Source organism: Hippoglossus stenolepis, chromosome 12 (genome assembly GCF_022539355.2).
Source record: "Hippoglossus stenolepis isolate QCI-W04-F060 chromosome 12, HSTE1.2, whole genome shotgun sequence".
Lineage (NCBI taxonomy): Eukaryota > Metazoa > Chordata > Actinopteri > Pleuronectiformes > Pleuronectidae > Hippoglossus > Hippoglossus stenolepis.
Genome location: NC_061494.1, coordinates 7,399,942 through 7,418,662, shown reverse-complemented (window position 1 = coordinate 7,418,662; position 18,721 = coordinate 7,399,942). Strand labels below are relative to the sequence as shown.

General features: G+C 46.0%; 1 protein-coding gene across 5 annotated transcripts in view; it reads left to right on the top strand.

Moving 5' to 3' along the window:
* fgfr2 (fibroblast growth factor receptor 2) overlaps window positions 1-18,465 on the top strand; it is a 38,061-nt gene extending 19,596 nt beyond the window's left edge. For 2 of the 5 annotated variants that reach the window (XM_035172289.2, XM_035172285.2), the window contains 12 exons: window positions 1,621-1,811; window positions 3,039-3,183; window positions 4,920-5,119; window positions 5,794-5,933; window positions 8,064-8,185; window positions 9,038-9,148; window positions 9,559-9,749; window positions 10,462-10,584; window positions 11,703-11,773; window positions 14,420-14,557; window positions 15,077-15,182; window positions 16,631-18,465. In XM_035172289.2, the coding sequence (XP_035028180.1) occupies window positions 1,621-1,811; window positions 3,039-3,183; window positions 4,920-5,119; window positions 5,794-5,933; window positions 8,064-8,185; window positions 9,038-9,148; window positions 9,559-9,749; window positions 10,462-10,584; window positions 11,703-11,773; window positions 14,420-14,557; window positions 15,077-15,182; window positions 16,631-16,795 (1,703 nt within the window). In that variant the 3' untranslated portion in view covers window positions 16,796-18,465. Of the gene's footprint in view, window positions 1-1,620; window positions 1,812-2,144; window positions 2,284-3,038; window positions 3,184-4,919; window positions 5,120-5,793; window positions 5,934-8,063; window positions 8,186-9,037; window positions 9,149-9,558; window positions 9,750-10,461; window positions 10,585-11,702; window positions 11,774-14,419; window positions 14,558-15,076; window positions 15,183-16,630 lie in introns of all 5 variants that reach the window. The other 3 variants (XM_035172288.2, XM_035172287.2, XM_035172286.2) reach the window with 3 other exon arrangements.
* Window positions 18,466-18,721: the final 256 nt, after the last annotated feature.

The following is an 18,721-nucleotide window of genomic DNA, read 5'->3' as shown; positions in this document are numbered from 1 at the left end:
TTGGCTTTTTATGTCCCCATTCCTTCATGCTCCACGCTGCAGTCTGAGAAGACAGCAATTTATAGTCGTCTTTTATTGTTTCTCTTTCTGTTTTTACCCAATGTAAGTGCAGCTCCTTGGTGTGAGGTCGATGGGCCGTAAAAGAACTAGACTTGCTCGACACCAACACACACACGCGTACTGTCTTTCTTAAATTCCTTTTTTTGATTTAAGCAATAATAGCTCCACCAACTTTTATTGTTGGGTTTCTCTATAATCATGATGTGGCCTATTTTCTTGCACTAAACACCCTCTCTCTGTCATTGGGTCTGAATTGTCAGCTATGGAGCTTTAAACGGCCCAGCTTGAATTTTTAAATAATGATGGTTAGAATGAAATTATCTCTGCACAATTGTCGAACTTGAGTTTGTTTCCACACAACATTAAAAGTTAACTACTTTCTGCCCTTTTTTAAAGTCTTCTCAGACTGTATTTTGTAGGTGGTTTACTTTTCTGTTCCGGAGTGGGAGAAGGCCTGTGTAAGATGGAGGAGGAGAGAAAATAGGGGGGAAAGAAAGAGAGAGAGAGACAATAAACAAGGCTGGTCCTAGGAATGTGCAGGAAGGAGGGGGGAGATGGGGAGAGAGAAGGTGGGGTGGGAATCATCTGATCTGACAGATTTGAGAAAGATGGAGGAGGAGGAAGACAGGCAGGCGGTCAGAGACACGGACGGGATCTCTGCTCTTAGTTTGTCTACTCTCCATCTGTTGATCCCCCTTTCTTCCCTCAGCTCACCCTCCTAATGCTTTCTCCCTTTTTAGTCTTAAACCCAGAATCCCTTTATCACACAGCTTCACCCCTCTGACCATCCCCCATGACCCACCCCCGACCTTACACACACACACACACACACACACACACACACACACACACACACACACACACACACACACACACACACACACACACACACACACACACACACACACACACTCGGCACAAATGAATTCACTGCACCTTCCTTAAGCCTTAAGGCTTTGTTTTGGAAAGTCACTGCATTGCCCAAGGCTGAGTGATGTCATTATGTGTGTGTGCGTGTGGGGTGGCAGCGGGTGGTTGCCGTCCGTGTGGGGGTTGGTGGGCTCATCCGTGTGGTTGTGAAGGCCTTGCAGTGTTTTGAAAGGGAGCATTGTTCAACAGGTCTCGCTCTGTTTGGATTCGCGGGCCAAATGTTTGCATGTAAGAGAATGCACAGAGCTGGATGGATGTGGGGGTGCTACCAAGGTGTTTCACTTCCAACACTGGTGCATGATGTAGTTTAGTCACTCATATGCAACATACACACCCGGCTTCAGGAGGAGTCCTCTTCCATCTCCTGCAGTTATTTTTGTTTCCGAGATAAAACGCTCGTGTGAAGCCTTTAAATGCTTCAGAGATAAGAACGAGGCGCAGTCACGATTTTAACTGTCAGGGTTGCTGGGAAACATTCACACTCACAGTACATGCAGTTCTGCAGTTCTCTCACGGTTGGCACTTTGTTAAAGGTGTCAGATTTACCTGGTTTTTCGAAGGTAGTACCCAGTTTTCGAAACACTTTCCATCTTTGAACGTTAACACCAACATTTTCCTCGCTACCGACAGAGCGCTCACCTCATCGGCCCATTCTCCAGGCTGGTCTCCCGGCCAACACCACGGTGAATGTGGGAGAGGACGCCCGCTTTGTCTGCAAGGTCTACAGCGACGCCCAGCCTCACATCCAGTGGCTGAAACACATCACTCAGAACGGCAGTCGCTATGGCCCAGATGGACACCCCTACGTCCGGGTGCTAAAGGTACATTCCTTTTCTTCCTCTTTTTTTCAGTTTAATCCTCTTGATTAGAATCAAATCCTTCCCTCTTGTTTTTATTTTCTTGGTTTCAGGTGTTTCGGATAAATTTCAAAGCTCAGACTGTATCAGGAACTAATCATTACATTTCCTTCCTTATTAGCTGATAGGTCTTTTCCATCCTGGCTCTTGGTGGTGATTCCTGCTGTCTCTTCTCTCCTGCAGATATCCATATGCAGTAGCTGTAGTCACAATGTTTGCATGCCTGTCTGATTTATTCTACGTATTTATTTAGATTTACCATGTTGAAGTCTTGACGTGTATATGTGTGGATTGCAGCGTTCAGGCATTAACAGCTCGGACGTGGAGGTGCTCACCCTCACCAACGTGACCGAGGACGATGCCGGAGAGTATATCTGTAAAGTCTCCAATTATATAGGCGAGGCCAACCAGTCAGGCTGGCTGACTGTCATCCCAGGTAACCCCCTGAGACCCCGCCCCATCTACCCTCCCTCCCGGTGTGGTTTCCTGGGCCTCGTCCCTGACCTGCTGTGCTGTGGTGGTGATCCCGCCTGTGGTCTCTTGGTGGTCCTGGGGTTCACAGACCCTCTCTTCCCCCTTAATGTTGGACCTCTTGTGTTTCAGCTGCTCCCTCCACTGTAGAGACCGGGTTCAGCCATGGAAGCACTGCTCCGACCTGCATACCTACACTCTGAAATTGTCACAGCTTGGTCTCACCTCTCCCTTCTTTCTTATCTTTAAGTTTTATCTATCTCCACCTGTGTAGCAAGCTGTGTCAAGATGGTGTATGGTGTTGCAGTGCAGTGCTCTCCATGCTCTCTGTGTTTGTTTATGCATGTGACCACTCCAGTGTGTGGACTGGTCTCTCTTAGCAGGTTCTGTTGGTGATGGGAACCTTTTGGGTTTTTTATTTTTTATTTTTGGTGCATTGACTCCATTTTCCTGTGTTTTGGTGGCATACTGGGCTCTATCCATGTCTTTGTTTATGAAGCCTCCTCCTACCCACCCATGGAAAATCCCATAATCCTTTGCTCTAGATGGGAACTCAACGACGGACGTCATCCAGCTCCTCTTATTTCTCTCCTGGTGCTGTGGGTCTCATTTTGTTTCTCTTTCTCTGTCCTCCCTCATCCTTCTCTGTGACTCTTCCTCCCTGATCTTTGACCCTCTCTTCCTCCTCCTCCTGCTCTTCCTCCTCTTCTCCCCTCCCAGACCGCAGGTGTTAACACCACAGATAAGGAGATAGAAGTTCTCTACTTGCCCAATGTAACATTTGAAGATGCTGGGGAGTATACGTGCTTGGCGGGTAATTCTATTGGGATCTCCTATCACACTGCTTGGTTGACGGTGCTTCCAGGTATATACACTTGAAAACTTTCCTTTCTCTTTTTATTTTCTTGTCTAAAACAGTTTGATTATGTAATTGCATTGACCTCTACGGAAGGCAAACCCTCCCACCGGCACGCTGCTGCTCAAATATCAGATGAACCATCACAGTCATGATCCAAAACAATGTAACGTAAGAGCAAGGAGCATATATTCCGTGATATTATCGGGATTGGCGAGCTGTTGAAAGCTCAGAGCAGATAACGGGGTAGTTAGCAGAAGACTTATTATAACTCTCAGGCGGAAGTGGAGCTCCCAGAGCAGCTCGAGTGTCTCCAGACTCCCGAAGCAGGGGAGGGTTTGTCTCCCGCCTCCTCTTTTCCCTCTGTTACATCTTTCTCCTGCTCCTTGGGGAAAACTTTTCAGTGCCACACTTCAGTTCTGCATGTAAAAAAAACACATGCATTTCACTTACGCCTCAAAATGTTTCTCCACTTATTTCCTGGCTCTGATAATTGCCTACTTTTAAGATCCTTATTTCCTCTTGAAATAAAGGTCGAAAGCTAAAGCTCAACACTTGCTTCAAGTTGGCTTGACTTTCTCGATTATCAGGGCCAAACCTCTCTGCCACTGCACGATGAATCTCGTGCATGCAAATGTTTGTCCATTTGTGTGTGTGTGTGTGTGTGTGTGTGTGTTCCCATTTGTCAACTTGTTTTATCCTATTTTTGTCTGTCACTGTATGTCTGGTCTGTAATTATGCATACCGAAGGATCAGATACATCAAACTCGGTGTGGGAGTCTGCTCAAGTTCACTCCAGGCAAAACAGAACAAACGTTTCTGCGAGAGTTCTGGCCAAAAGTAGAGTGGGCATTAAATGAGATCGATGAGAGTAGATGAGTGTCTGCGGGGCTTAACAGACAGCGCTCGCTTTATATTGTAATGAGATAATAGTTTTGTTTTGTCTGTAAACAAGACATCATAATGATCACAGACAAGCCATTTCCTTTGGGAGTAATATGGGATATTTATTGGCCTTGATTTGCTCTATGCGCACCAGTGGCACCATCAAGGCTGTTGCTTCTGCGCGTGTGCTACGGTTTGTGGACCGGCAGATACGAGGCAGACAGGAGAAAGGTTCCTATATAGAGCTTCACCTCCAGCTGGCTGACGGGCTGCTCGGCTGGCTGTGCTGCACAAGAGCCTTGTTTGTGGTCTGGAGGGCTATGCATTATGGAACAGTCCATTTATATGGCAAACACACACACATGCACACACACACACGAACTCTACTCATTTCCTCGACAGGAAGTTCAGGCCATATATACATCCACGAAGGACACCGCTCTCCCTTGTTTGCGTTTTTGAAGTGGAACGCATATTGTTCTGTTGTCCGTGGGTCTGTGTTTATGCTCGCGTGTTTTGAAGGTTAGCACAGAGTGCAGACATATGCAGGCCTGAGTGAAGATTTATAATCTGTTTAGACTCTTAATCCCTGTACAGGCCTGTTAGGTTCAAAACGTATTCGTTGGCAAAGAATAGAGCGAGTGGAGGATGCTACAAAATCATTTTGTTGAGTTTGCCCGCCAGTCGTGATCATATTAACGCATGAGTCATCTCCGAGAGCATCTGTCTCTGTGTTTGTCTGTCTGATACCCATGTGTGTTCAAATGAAGAATGTGCCTGTGTGTCAGTCATGTGTGCGTGTGTGCAAGAGTGATTAACTCCGACTTTCTTTTCCTGACGTCCATCTTTATTTCCCTCAGCCCTCGAGAAAAGAGCAGGACCCTTCTCCCCTGACTACGTGGAGATCGCTATATACTGCGCGGGCGTCTTCCTCATTGCCTGCATGGTGGGCATCGTGGTGGTGTGCCGCATGAGGAACACGGCAAAGAAACCGGACTTTGGTGGCCAACCGGCAGTGCACAAACTGAGCAAGCAGATACCTCTGCGCCGCCAGGTAACAGAAAGTAGATAAAGAGTTCTAAAGGCATCTAACACCCCTAGAGGAGAACAACACACTGCACTGCAGGCCTGCTGCAGAAAAACAATGACAGACTGCAAATATACATGAATATAGGAGGGTAATGCTGCAAAATATAATGAAAGCTGCATGGGTGGAAAAACATGTATCACTCATATTTTAGCGTGTAGTATGCTGTTACGATATTTTAAACAATCCACCTTAGCCTCATTTAGAAGGCATGCAGGCATTTTTAAGCAAGTAAGCACTGCTGCCTCAAAATGCAGCCAGAGCTTTTTTTCTCTGTGTGTGAGCCATGCTTTTCCTTCAATAACTAAAAGGTGAAATGTTGGATTTCATTCTGCGACGAGACTTGATTCCTGTGTCAAGGTAAGTTTAGGCTGGAGAGAGGCCAGATGAGCCTCGGGACAGAGGCGAGGCTTCTAAATGCCAACTGAAATAATCTCTGGCCCTGAGACAGACTCTACACTAATGTTAAACCATTAAAATTAAGGATATATACTTGACACATTAATGTTCCATATTAACCAGTAAGAAATACCACAGTCAATCAAATATTCACTCATTTACTCCGAACTCCTCTGGTGATGTCTTAGAGCTTTAGCTGACCTATGAACCCAGACTCCGGTGATCAGCCAATACTTCTCTTCCTGTAGGTGTCGGCAGACTCGAGCTCTTCCATGAACTCTAGTACGCCGCTGGTACGCATCACGACACGTCGGAGCTCGGCGCACGACGACCCGATCCCTGAGTACGACCTTCCTGAGGATCCACGCTGGGAGTTTTCCCGAGACAGGTGAGGGATGCTCATTGGTTATATGTACTCTTAATTTATTTTACAGTGAAACTATATAACAAATTTTGTCTGTTAAAGACAATATGAAAATATGCAACGATTTCTGCTGGTTTCACTGACTTGTGGTCGATTTCTAGCACGAGAAATAGTGAATCTGGCCTTGTCCTGATCGCAAGTCATTTTATGAAATGCATAATACATCATTATGTGAACCTGATTCAGCTCCAGCTTGAAGTCTTTCAAATGCTGATCTGCTCCTCCACTTTTATGTGATTATCAAAGAGATATTTCTAATAACTCACTCAGATTGAAATTCAAGGCCTGCAGACAGTTTGACAACTTTCAGTGCTACACCCTTTTTCTTCAGCTATCTTTGGCTTAAAGGTGCATTTCAATAGTGGATAACGGCAAAATTAACACGATGAGCATCTGTTTGATTGTATGTCAGCTGCTAAATGAGGAGATAAGTATTGTCGTAGGTAAAGAGTGTCATTAACACTGATAGACAGCAGACAATCACGATTACCCAGTGAATAATGGTTGTGGTGGCTGCTGCTGTAGTAAAACGACCTGAACTTGGCCCCCCGGCCCCGTCCTGCCCCCTGTCTCTCCATTACAACCTCTGCTACATCACACTCTCACTCACACATAGTCACACACACACACACACAGACACACACAGACACACACAGACACACACACACACACACGCATGCTTCTGATGACGAGGAATGGTGCTGTGCTAATTAGTGGTTTGCAACTCGCCGCTTTCATCTGCATGTTTGGGCGAGGAGTGTTTGCTCAGTTTCATACCAGAGGACTTAGCGCCGCTGAGGTTTCGGTTAGTCACAGTTGCAGTGGCCAGTGATAAGCTTCAGGCTGGATTTAATGGAACAGCGAAGGTTACAGGAGTTTAATACCTACTCGAGGCCTCTGGTTTTGAAAGACAAGGGGAAAATCCCAAGGCATAAACATGAATGTCTGTCTTTTGTTAAAATGGTTGTAAAAGAGCTGGAATCATAAATTTTATCATCCCTCATCAGTGGAAAAGAAAAATCCATCCTGACTCTCTGCGCACATGCAGAATGGCATCGTGGTGAAAAGATTTTGATTGTAATTGATGAACCAACCAAAAGGGATGTTTTGTCTAGGCTGAATACAGCTCTGTGTTTGGGTCTTTATTCCCCGCCTGTCATCCCAGCGCCTGAGGGATCATGGTGGGATTGCAGAACACAGAGGAATGCTAACGTTTGCAGTTTGCGTGGAGGAAAAATAACATTGATTATGTGTGGCTGGATGGACAGAATGGCTGCCATTGAGCGTGGCGAGCATGTGCGGACAGATAGGGGATTGTGTTACTATGGCAGGGCGCCGACCTCGGGCCTTCGTCTTTGCGGTGCGCAGCGTGATTGTTTACATAGCCAGGATACTAAGCCTTAGGGAAGGGACCAACACCTGTCAATCAAATAAAAAAACACCAGGGATTGCTAACTGAGGTCAGGTTGGTGCCGTCGCTGTGATAGATAATTGTAGTGATAATTGTAGTTGATAGTGTAATGAAGTTAGGACATTAAGTTTAACACACCATCTATTTTGACATTAAAATAGTACTTAAATTTCCATCTGGTACTGAAGTCAGATGCACCTGTATGGAAACACAAAGCCAGCATTCCATCCATCACAGGCTAATGTGTTGGGGCTAAGCTAAGGCCTGTGTAATGACTTGTAAAGAGTGTATATTGGAGCATGCCAGGGCAGGGTAAAGACTTTATAAATGAGAGCCTCTCGCTGGCTTTATCAGGTGATTATCGTTGCCACGTCTGCCTTCCTACCTACTGCCCTGGCACGGGCTGCAGTCACTGCGCCAATAAAGCACTCACACAGACACAATCAGATTGAAACAGAGGGAGATTTATCGAGTAAAAAAAAGACAGGGTGAGGTTGAGAAACTGGCTTGGTGCCTGGTTTCTTTCCCTTTGTCAATCTTACTCTCTATCTAACCTGTTTGTTTCTGCACAGTTAGGGAATCGATGCCACGGTCCTAGTTTTTAATTTGTGTTCCAGCAGCTAATCAACATCCTGTCTGTTTTTCCTTGTGTTTGGCTCTGCGTTGCTGTCTCGCGGCTGCAGGTTGACCCTGGGCAAACCCCTCGGTGAAGGCTGCTTTGGCCAAGTTGTAATGGCAGAGGCCCTGGGCATCGATAAGGACAAATCTAAGGAACCCATGACTGTCGCCGTCAAGATGCTGAAAGGTAAGTTGTTCCGGTGCACAATCACACTGAGGCTGTAATGGTAAACGTCAGGCTCATGTTTAACATCACACCAATGGGATGAAATATACTGTACACTGCTTTGTTATGTCTTGTGGGCAACCTGAGTAAATTTTATAGGTGATTTATCCTCTAGTGAGGGTTCAGGAAAAAGGGCAAGGCGGAGCCTGGGGCTGCCATTATTATTCATTATTTGTGGCTGCTGAGTGACGGCTTGGGGGAGGCGGGTTGGGTAGGTGAGGGTTAGGGGCGGTCACATACCTGACCTCAGAGCAGCAGCTGGCTGAAGCTCAGTCAGCGCCCACACAAAGAGGCAAGTCACACTAGCAGCACTGGAGTGATTAATGAAAGCAGCAGGAGGGGGCGCTGGGTTGGTTTGAGGTTGGTTGGGGGGTGAGATCAGGTACAGCAGCAGGCCATCGGACCCACCTTGACAAGGGAAAGAACCACTTCAGGTAAGGTAATGGTGCACAGGAATGCAGGCTATGCCATTTTGACTTGCACCGCCTCAATCAGCCCCATGAAAAAGTAGCCTGTGCAGCAGATAATGAATCCAGATTGAGCTTCTTTAATTCCTCCTCCCTCCTCCTGGCACTGAAAGGATGCCTCTGTAGTCTGCATGAGGAGCTTCCCTCGCTCCCCTGCCGTAACTTTAGCCCACATTGTCCTTCGGCCGCACTTATTCAGACGCACCAACAAAACAGGGTGTTGTCTGAATTGGGAGGGCAGCCCCCTAGTCCAGAGTCCAAAGGGTTAAAGGGAAGACAGGAGTGGTGTGTTTGTTTTTGCTGAGTTTGGTCTGACAACGCTCATCCATCTTCTTCTGTTTCTTAGATGACGCCACTGAGAAAGACCTGTCCGACCTGGTGTCAGAGATGGAGATGATGAAGATGATCGGCAAACACAAGAACATCATTAATCTCTTGGGGGCCTGTACACAAGAGGGTGAGTAGCACAAGGGTAGCCTGCTCTTGCTAGCTTTTCCAGGATTACCAACCCTAACTTTAACTCTCCACAATATTGTACTAAAGGTTGCTGCATGCTTCAAACAAATTCATGAAGTGTGTCATCAGACCACATCAGACAGGTCGTGTATGTCAAGGTGCTTTTGCTCTTTGGAGGAAGCTAGAAGCCATTCGAATGTCATTCAGGTGGATTCTAATTAGATGTGAAGAGTGGATAAAGAACTGAAACAGAACAGAACAGAAATTGTCTTAACATTCAAAAGAGAGGTGTCTGTTCTTTATGTATTCCATGCAATATTCACCCTGAATTTTGTTCAGTGCCGCTTTCTCTCAAAAGGAATAATTTATAACCGTGTTCAGAAGGTAATGTGAGTCTTTTCTCCACCGCAGGCCCCCTCTATGTGATAGTGGAGTACGCCTCCAAAGGCAACCTCAGGGAGTACCTCCGAGCCCGTCGGCCCCCTGGCATGGAATACTCCTACGACATCGCCCGCGTCTCAGACGAACAGCTCACTTTCAAAGATCTGGTCTCCTGCACGTACCAGGTGGCACGGGGCATGGAGTACCTAGCATCGCAGAAGGTAAGGGGACGACACACGCAAACACACAAGCAAAGTCCTGTCCTCACGTCAGATCCCCCTCTGCAGGCAGTCCACACAGTGTTTTGATGTGCTGTACCCAGGGAGGTTTTTGCATTGTAAGCTTGCTTGTGCGTCACTGTGGGAATGTTGTCTCCTAAAAACACTACGCTGACCCTCTGCCCAATCCCCACATTGTCTCTCATTCCACAACAAAAGCCCCTCTGTGTGGGAGAATTATGAAGTTTTCACAATGGGGGTACAGCCATGTTGGCCAAACGCAGCCTCACGCTCCCTCTCACTGTTGGAATGTGACAGAGCGCGCACACACACAAACACACAAACACACACACACTCACGTATACATACTTGCACATGCGCACTGATGCACACACTCCGGCCGTTTACAGTATGCGGCAAAGTATGTGTGGAATCTTTACTTATCCAGACATGTTCTTGTTGGTGCAGTCGCTGTGGCGTCATGTTATTCAGTCAAGTGTTACCTCTGTGCAGGAGATTTCTGCACCATTACTTGCATCACAAACATTTAAAGACCATTCCAATTTAAGTGTACACCTGTTTCTGAGTTGATTTATTTATGGTATGAGGTAACTGTCATATTCTTCTCCTTCCCCTCACTTTTTCCACTCTGTGTCCTCCTCCCCTCTTTTGTCTCCTCTTGTCCCCCCCCCATTCCTCACTCTCTCCATCCCAGTGTATACACAGAGACCTGGCAGCCAGGAACGTCCTGGTCACAGAGAGCAACGTCATGAAGATTGCTGACTTCGGCCTGGCCAGGGACGTCCACAACATCGACTACTATAAAAAGACGACCAATGTGAGTCCTCGACCCGCATGCTGCACGCTGAGGGAGTGGGATGTCTTTAGGAGACGCGGTGTGAGATTAGACCACCCCGTCTTTCTCTCTTTTTCTCTGAATCCCTCATCTCTCTGTCTCACTCTCTCCCTCGGCTGGTGTCTTGGCAGAAGCCGCGGGTTCCCAGGCAGCCTGTGAATGTAGTGCTTCTGGAGACTCTGCCTTGTTTATCCCTCAGTCTCTTGTTCCTTTGCTTCCACAGACACTTATACAATTAGCCAGCGAGAGAACCAGTGAGAGAGAGAGAGAGAGAGATTGAGTGAGAAAGAGAGAGAGTGGGGAGCGGCGTAAACACAATTGACATCTCCAAAGTGTCTATATTTCCCACCGTAGAGCAGCGCTGCCTGCACATCCTCATTTAGCATGCATGGTTGCCTTTTCATCGTCATGCTGAGAACTATCTGACAATAACAACAACAACAATACGCAATGATGTTGCTGGTACTGATGATCAGGAAAATGACAGCAGCTACAATGATGATCACTGACAGAGGTGTCATTGTGGTGCCACACTTTTTTCTTCAGTCAAATAGGAAAGGGGCCATTTTCAGTGATCATACTATTGTCATATTTCCCTGTGATAATATGTTATGTAATATATGTTCAACTTGTTTTCTCATTCGTATTTAAAGCAGTAATAAAAAAAAAAATCTATTTTATAAGGATGTATTTAGATGTTGCTTCTTTATAACTGAGTGTGTGAGTGTTCTTGCCCGTAGGCTGCCACACAGATATTGATCGAGGCTGCCCTGTGAGCCGTGCTTAGCTTCCCAGCCAGTGTTTTAATGGCACATGGAGATAAACTCTCTTTATCTGTGACCCTGTTTATCAGCTCTATTGCATTAACAATCTAAATGCTCCTCTGGGAAATCCTCCTCCCAGACAGGCTCTATACTGCTGGGGCCTAGTGTCGTATTCCCCAGGCTCTCCAGGAGTAATGAGATCTTTTAGCAGTAAATGAATTCAAATATGCTGAACGGGACAGAAAGGAAAGTGTTCCGAGGTGGTGTGTGTGTGTCTGGGTTCGTGTGTGTGTGTGTGTAGAATTTGGCTGATCCTTCACCTGTGTGTGTCCTCAGGGTCGACTCCCGGTAAAATGGATGGCTCCAGAGGCGCTGTTTGACCGGGTCTACACACACCAGAGTGACGTGTAAGTATTAAACAAACTGCTACACATCTGTGATGACAAAAAAAATCTTATCTAACACAGTAAACTATCTATTTCATGCTGTTTTTGAGACTGAATGTGGAGCCCAGCCTGTTTCTTGTAGCCTGCAGTCAGATTCCGAGGGTTGTTTTTCAGGAGTGGGTGAGGTGTTTTTGGTGCAGTGCTGGTAAATGTTAGATGCGAGGGGGTTGACTGGTTAAAAGGGGCCAACGCTGGCCAGTCTGTGGCAAAAGTGAGGATTTCACGCTAGACTTGTAGTCAATGCCGTGTTACTAATCTGACCGGCTTCAAAGGGCCCTGGAAGGAGCCCAGAGCCCACCAAGCACCTCCTCTCCCACCACCTCACCCCTCGCTCCTCCGGCTCGGCTCGGAAGTCTCCCCTCCTTTTGGGCCTCCACACATGTATAAACGCAACAATACTGCAGCGCCTCCAGTCCGGGCCTCGCTCTCCCTACAACCACCCCCTCAAACTCCTCCTGCCAGCCGTCCCGTCTTCGCTCTCCTCTCTTCATTCAGCAACACTTTGAACATGAGGCTCATCGTTTTTTGGAGCTGTTCCACTATCAAAATAATCTCCCCCCTCCCCCCTCCTTTCACCCCATCGTTCTTAATTTCATTCATCTGCTATGTGAATTGCTGACCCGTCTCTGTCCCTTTTTCTTTTTTTTTTAAGTTGAAGAGCACTCATTCTAAAAACAGAACAAAGGGAGCGCGTCCCTCTCTTTTTGGTGTTTGAGTCTTATGCATTCTGACAGTGTTGTTTGAAGTTTCGGCTCCAGACACTGGCGGCAGAAAGTGCATGTGGCAATTAGATAAATGCCTTACATGTTGACCCCTGGGAAAGGAGAATTTGTGTGTGTGAGTCATACACCAGTAGCACACAGAATCTAGCAATCATCCAGTTAAGGACTTGGATAGAGTATATCTGCACTGTCCATGTTTGTGTGTGGGTGTGTTTGTGCACATAAATAATATGTGTACGTACACATGATGCCCTTCATGTACCTTAGCACAGCACCAATCAATAAACCGGGGGAGTGCAGGAGGCACCAAGTGGCTACTGTAGTCCTTTCTCCCAGCTCACTGCTAATTATGTTTCATCACTCACTTTTAGTAATTGGCTTTTTCATGTGGCACGTGAAGGGAGAGGGAAGATGAGGAGAGGTGTTGGGCGGGGGGGGTGGGATGGAGGGTGGGTGTGCTCACGCTCAAACATCACCAGAGGCACAGGCGATCCATACATGACATCAGATTAAATGAATACATGAATTCCAATGAAACTCGCCCCCTGTTGTTTTGACAAATGTGCCCCGGGGACTCGGCTAAGAGTTAAGAGTTGTCGCTCAAGCCCAGACACATGGAGTCATTACCAGGATTAGTGGTGGGGGGTCTGATCCCTCCCCATAACCAAGAAATACAAAAGTTCCTTCAGCTCCTACACCACGTTCCAGAGCCTCGAATCATTATGTTTTGATCAGATCCACTGATGCGTGCACATGTATCGAGTGGTTCTCTGTCATTTTATATTCATGTTGCTTTTCGGGTCAATATCATCAACATCGGCAGCAGAGAACCCCCTAATTAAATGAGATATGGGCGTAATGAGGTATGACTCCAGGATATAGTCCTACAGAAATAACACTCGTGCGAGGTTGAATTCCAGGTCTGTGAAAGTGACCCGTAGCATGTTGGCGTGCTTGTTTATTTGGCGAGTCATGGTTGGTTGCAGGTGGACACAAAGCTGCGCGGTCCCGACATGTTGACGAGCGCTGAGAGACACTCACAAAGTAGCACAGAAAGGAGAGATGAGTGTGTCAACAAGCGGAGAGATACAACCCTGTGATAGAGGCCAGGCCAAACCCTGGGCCTGGTTGTGTAAACAGATGGACGAGCTGATAAACAGCAGACCTGCTTGTCCATGCCGACTTTGCCTGGCTGGACCACTAACATGGCCCATGGCTGGCATAACGTGCATGTGCACATTCATGTTTATAAATGTGTCCGCGTGTTATAATTCAGCCCTTTTGTGTGGACCTGAATCAATCGTGCTGTCAGGGCAGGCATGATTCATTTGAAACCCTCTGGGTCTGTGATATAAACATGCAGCATGGTCTGCAGCAATGGAAAATCAGCGGCATGGAATCGCTGATATTTAACTACCGGATCCTGCTATGAGGAAGTAGTTAATAGTTAATATTCACTGGACATAACCGGACCTGTCCCTCCTCTTTTATTCTGCTGTGGGTGGTCTACTGTTTGTTTTGGTGTGGTGTGAGCAGACAATGGCAGCCTGTGTGACAGGCCAGCCCGGCACAAAAGCCAGCATTGAGATCAGGGCCAGAATGGCACTGCGAGTGGGTTTGCGCCACAAGCCACCGGACGGCAGAAAGAGGGCATTGACACCACTGTTGTCACGCTGTTGAAGTTGTTTCCAAACTTTGGTTCAGCGAGTCTCTGTAAGTTATCTGTAGGTTAAAGGAAAGTGACACTCAACAGGGCTAATGTTGTTTAAATTACGCTGGAAGCTCTTGAGCGCTACTTACACACAAAACCTACTGTTTCATTGTCATTCTTGTCGTGTCATGAATTGATTATTAATAATACATATCTCTGTTTCTCTCTGACCAGCTGGTCATTTGGGGTGCTGATGTGGGAGATCTTCACCCTCGGGGGCTCGCCCTACCCTGGCATCCCCGTCGAAGAGCTTTTCAAGTTGCTCAAAGAGGGCCATCGCATGGACAAGCCTGGCAACTGCACCAACGAACTGTAAGTGTTGCTCATCTCTGCCAAACTGGCATCTTCCCTAACCGAGCTGAGACCCAAACACACACTCGCCCTTACAACGAGAGTCGGCCCCATCCCAGTCGCCATCAGATCCATGACTCTGGGGCTCTGTGTCCACTCGGTCAGGGGCTCTGCACAGCTGTGACTGGCTGCTATCAGTGTCCTCATTCACAATCTGTCAGTGGACAATGGCCCAGTTCTGCCACGGTGCCACACTGGAGAACAGAGTAGAGCAGTGAAAGAAAGACAAAGCACTGGGAGGTGTGTTCAGCAGCAGTCTGTCAAAATGTGAGAAAGTGAGAGATCATTGATTCAATATGGAGACTCCTGGGCCCAGAGGTATTAATCATTCAACAGATTTTCAAACGTGAGGACAAGGTAGACGAGGAGCGCCGCAGCTTGAGTTTGGACAAACTGAATAAAGCCTACAACACTGTATTCTGTCTCCTTCCATCCATTCGTCTTCTTTCATTTAACTAATACGGATTTTACTTCTCTCAGGTACATGATGATGAAAGACTGTTGGCATGCCATCTCCTCCCAGAGACCCACTTTCAAGCAGCTAGTAGAGGATCTGGATCGCATCCTCACCCTCAACACCAACGAGGTGAGTGCAGCTCTGTCGTTCTCCTGCGCACAGATCGTTATAACACGGGGTTCCAGGATTCAGGGTGGTCAGGAACCATGCTACGCAAACAGTATAATTTCCTGGCAATGTCCAGTATTTCACAACAGTAAGACTGAATAATATGATACATTCCTACACATAGTAACATGCTCCTCAATCCAAACCAAATCACTCTCCTGCCAGGGCCTGTGTGGTTCAGCACAATTCTGCTGAAAGCACAAGTAGCATTAGCAGCCATGTTGCTGACATGAGTTCTAAATGGTGGCCGAAAAAATGGCCAGATGATTTGATCCAGGCCAACATGGCCGCCATGGCCCAGTGAAGTTGCCCAATCATCACATCCATGCCTCGCTTCCTATAATGGCCAGTGTTTCTTTCCATTCCCCGTCTTGTCTTTTGCAATATCCACGTGCCGACGTGAAAAGAGGCTGTCAATGGAAAGCTGTCAGGGCTCGTCTGCTCCGGAGCTGGAACTTCGTGAATTTATGCCAAAAAAGTCCAACATTGAGCTTGAACATTTGAAATGGAATAAAGTGGCTTTTTTTCTTGCCTTTCTCCTCCCCCCTCCTTTCCTCTGCCCCAAACCGCTGGCAGATGTTGTACGTTTTTAGTAATGTGAGCCTCCCCGTGTCGAGCTGGGAAAATGGAGGCCAGGGCTCATTTTCTAGAAAACCCCAAAAAACTCTTCTTCCTCACAACTATTCCCAAAAACAGCCATGAAAGACGAGGGGGGAGAAAAAAAAAGAAAAAGAAATGGTGCCTCAGCCGACATGAAGACCAAAACAACTTAACAGCGCTGGGGCCGAGTCAAAAATTAATAACAGGATTTCTTGGGGTTTTCGTCCTCTGCCAGTGCCTTTATTTCTTCCAGCCCTCTTACTGCATTTATGTCGGGCGTTTCGGTGTCAGATGTCTCATTGGTTTGGATTGAACTTGAGTGATGTGAGGGGATGCTGTAAAGGCCTAAACTTCTCTATCCTCTCGTCCTTAACTTCCCAACCACATCAAGCTGTTATATCGTGGACTAAAACCGCAATTAGATCAACCCTGCTATCTTCATCCTGCACTGGATCAGTCAGCGATCCAACATTCAATCTATGACTTATTATCCCTGATAATATTTTTTCATAGTATCTAGTTTAAGATTATTTGCTCTGCTCTGTTTCATAAATCCTGTCAGGGAGATTTTCTATGATTTAGATAAATATCATAATAAAGGTGATACTCTCCTCCTCCACCTCTCTCACCCTCCTCTGGAAAGTCCCTGTTCTTGTTGACTGGGTTTCACCTCTATATTTATGTTCTCTTGTTTGCTCTGGGTCTTTGCCCCTCACTACTTTGAAGCATTTCTTACTTTTTTCATAACACATGAGCTGGTGTCTGAGTGTAAAACGACTCTCTCTCTCTCTCTCTCCCTGTGTCTGCAGGAGTATCTGGACCTGTGCGCCCCCACAGAGCAGTATTCCCCCAGCTTCCCCGACACTCGCAGCTCCTGCTCCTCCAGTGACGACTCCGTGTTTTCCCACGACCCGTTACCAGACGAGCCCTGCCTCCCCAAGTACCAGCACATCAACGGAAACGTCAAAACATGAAACCCCCCTCCTCCCCCGCACTCTCTACCCCGAAACACCCCAAAACACACGCAGCACAGACCCCTTCTCTGACATGCACCCAACCTCCTGCCCCCCCATCACCCCTCTGGCTCCCAGTGGACTGAAGGAGAACCCAGACGGGACTGGGCCGGTGGCAGCGCTGCTGTCACAGACTCTCACTGCCATGTGCACACACATGTTACACACCACACACATGGCATGCTCACACGTGGTCTTAAAGGAGAGGACAGGGACCCTGCAGAAGCTGTTTTTTTTTACTGACTGAATGGACTGAACTTCACCGGGGACCCTCCTCCTCCTCCTCTTCCTCCTCCCCCTTCATGTAAATACACAGACTTTTCATTTTGGTTCTCATGTTTGTAACCAGAGAGGCATTAACTTGTTTGGTGATCCCATTCCAGTGGCTGGCATTCCAAGACTGTTGTTTGCTCCTGGAGGAATGTACATGGATCGACGTGAACTTAAAACAAGGGACAAGAGGAGGAAGACGAAATAGGAAAAAGGACTGAGAGACAGAGCTCCGACTAACAAAACAGAGGAGTAGGAGGAGAGCACATATAGAAACTGCTCTCCTGTTTATTTTGTAATATTGATGCTTTTTTTTTCTTCACTTCGCTTGATAAACCTTCCCAATTATTCTGGAGAAAAATAAATACACAGTATAATGTATAGTGCTGGGTATATTTGTAAATATATTCAAATATGTATAAATATATATTATATATTTACAATGAATTATTTTTTGTATGGACTCTGAAATAACCCCATCCCTTCCTACCTTAACGTTGTGTTTGAGGCAGGAACGCTAACAGGTTACGTGTACGATACTTCTCTTCACACACACACACACACAAACACACAGACACACACACACACACACACACACACACACACACACACACACACACACACACACACACACACACACACACACACACACACACACACACAGATACACATTTTAATACACAAACACCTGTCTTACTCTCACTCAGTAACACAGTTGAGTATTGGCTTTCAGGGACTGAGGTAGCATGTTAATTTATTGACTTATGTGTTTTTGAAATGATTCAAGAGAAAAAAAAAGTTTTGGAAAAAAGAACAAAAACAATGTGGCAGAGATGATGACATTAATGATGCTGACAATACATAAATAAATAATCCATTAAATTTATGGTAATTTAAAATGATCTTTCAACAGTAACAGAAGAGAAAAGCTATTTTAGTAGGTTTGAAAGATCCAGGTTTTGTAAGTTTTATGTATGAATGTGAATTTTAAGTTAAATTTTTAAAAAGTGTACATTTTATAGTCAGCTAATCCCTTTTTTTCTTATGTAGATGTTGATACAATTTCTATCCAGGCATTTTACTCTTTCTTAGCTTTTGCTTTAGGAAAGGAGGTTGATTTCTGGATATTTATGTACGGTTAAAAAGGAAAAAACAGATTCTTTGGGAAAAACCTAGTAGCAATCAGCTCCCTCATTTAGACTTAAATATAGACTACAAATTCACTTGACAGAATTGAAAGCTGAAAAACAAAGTATTAAATCATTCAAGTGTTTGTTGTTTTTTTCTACTGGACCAACTTTAAGATGTTCTTTTTTTGCAAGTGTTTATGGCACATTTGCAAAATAAATGATGGAAAAACATATTCTTGTTCTCATCTCTGACTCTGTTGGAAGTATTGAGTGCATTTTGGCAGAGAGGGGCAGACAATTTGTTTTATTGTTATGAGTTGAAAGAATGTGTTATCAAACTGCACTTTCCTCTGAGCTCAATTTCTTTTTCTCAGTATTTGATATGGGCGGAGATGGTTTAGATGTCGTTATTAAGTATTCTACTTGTTTGTATGTTTTATTATTTTCTTATATATGCGAGAAGAGAGATTCTCCAGCATATCTGCAA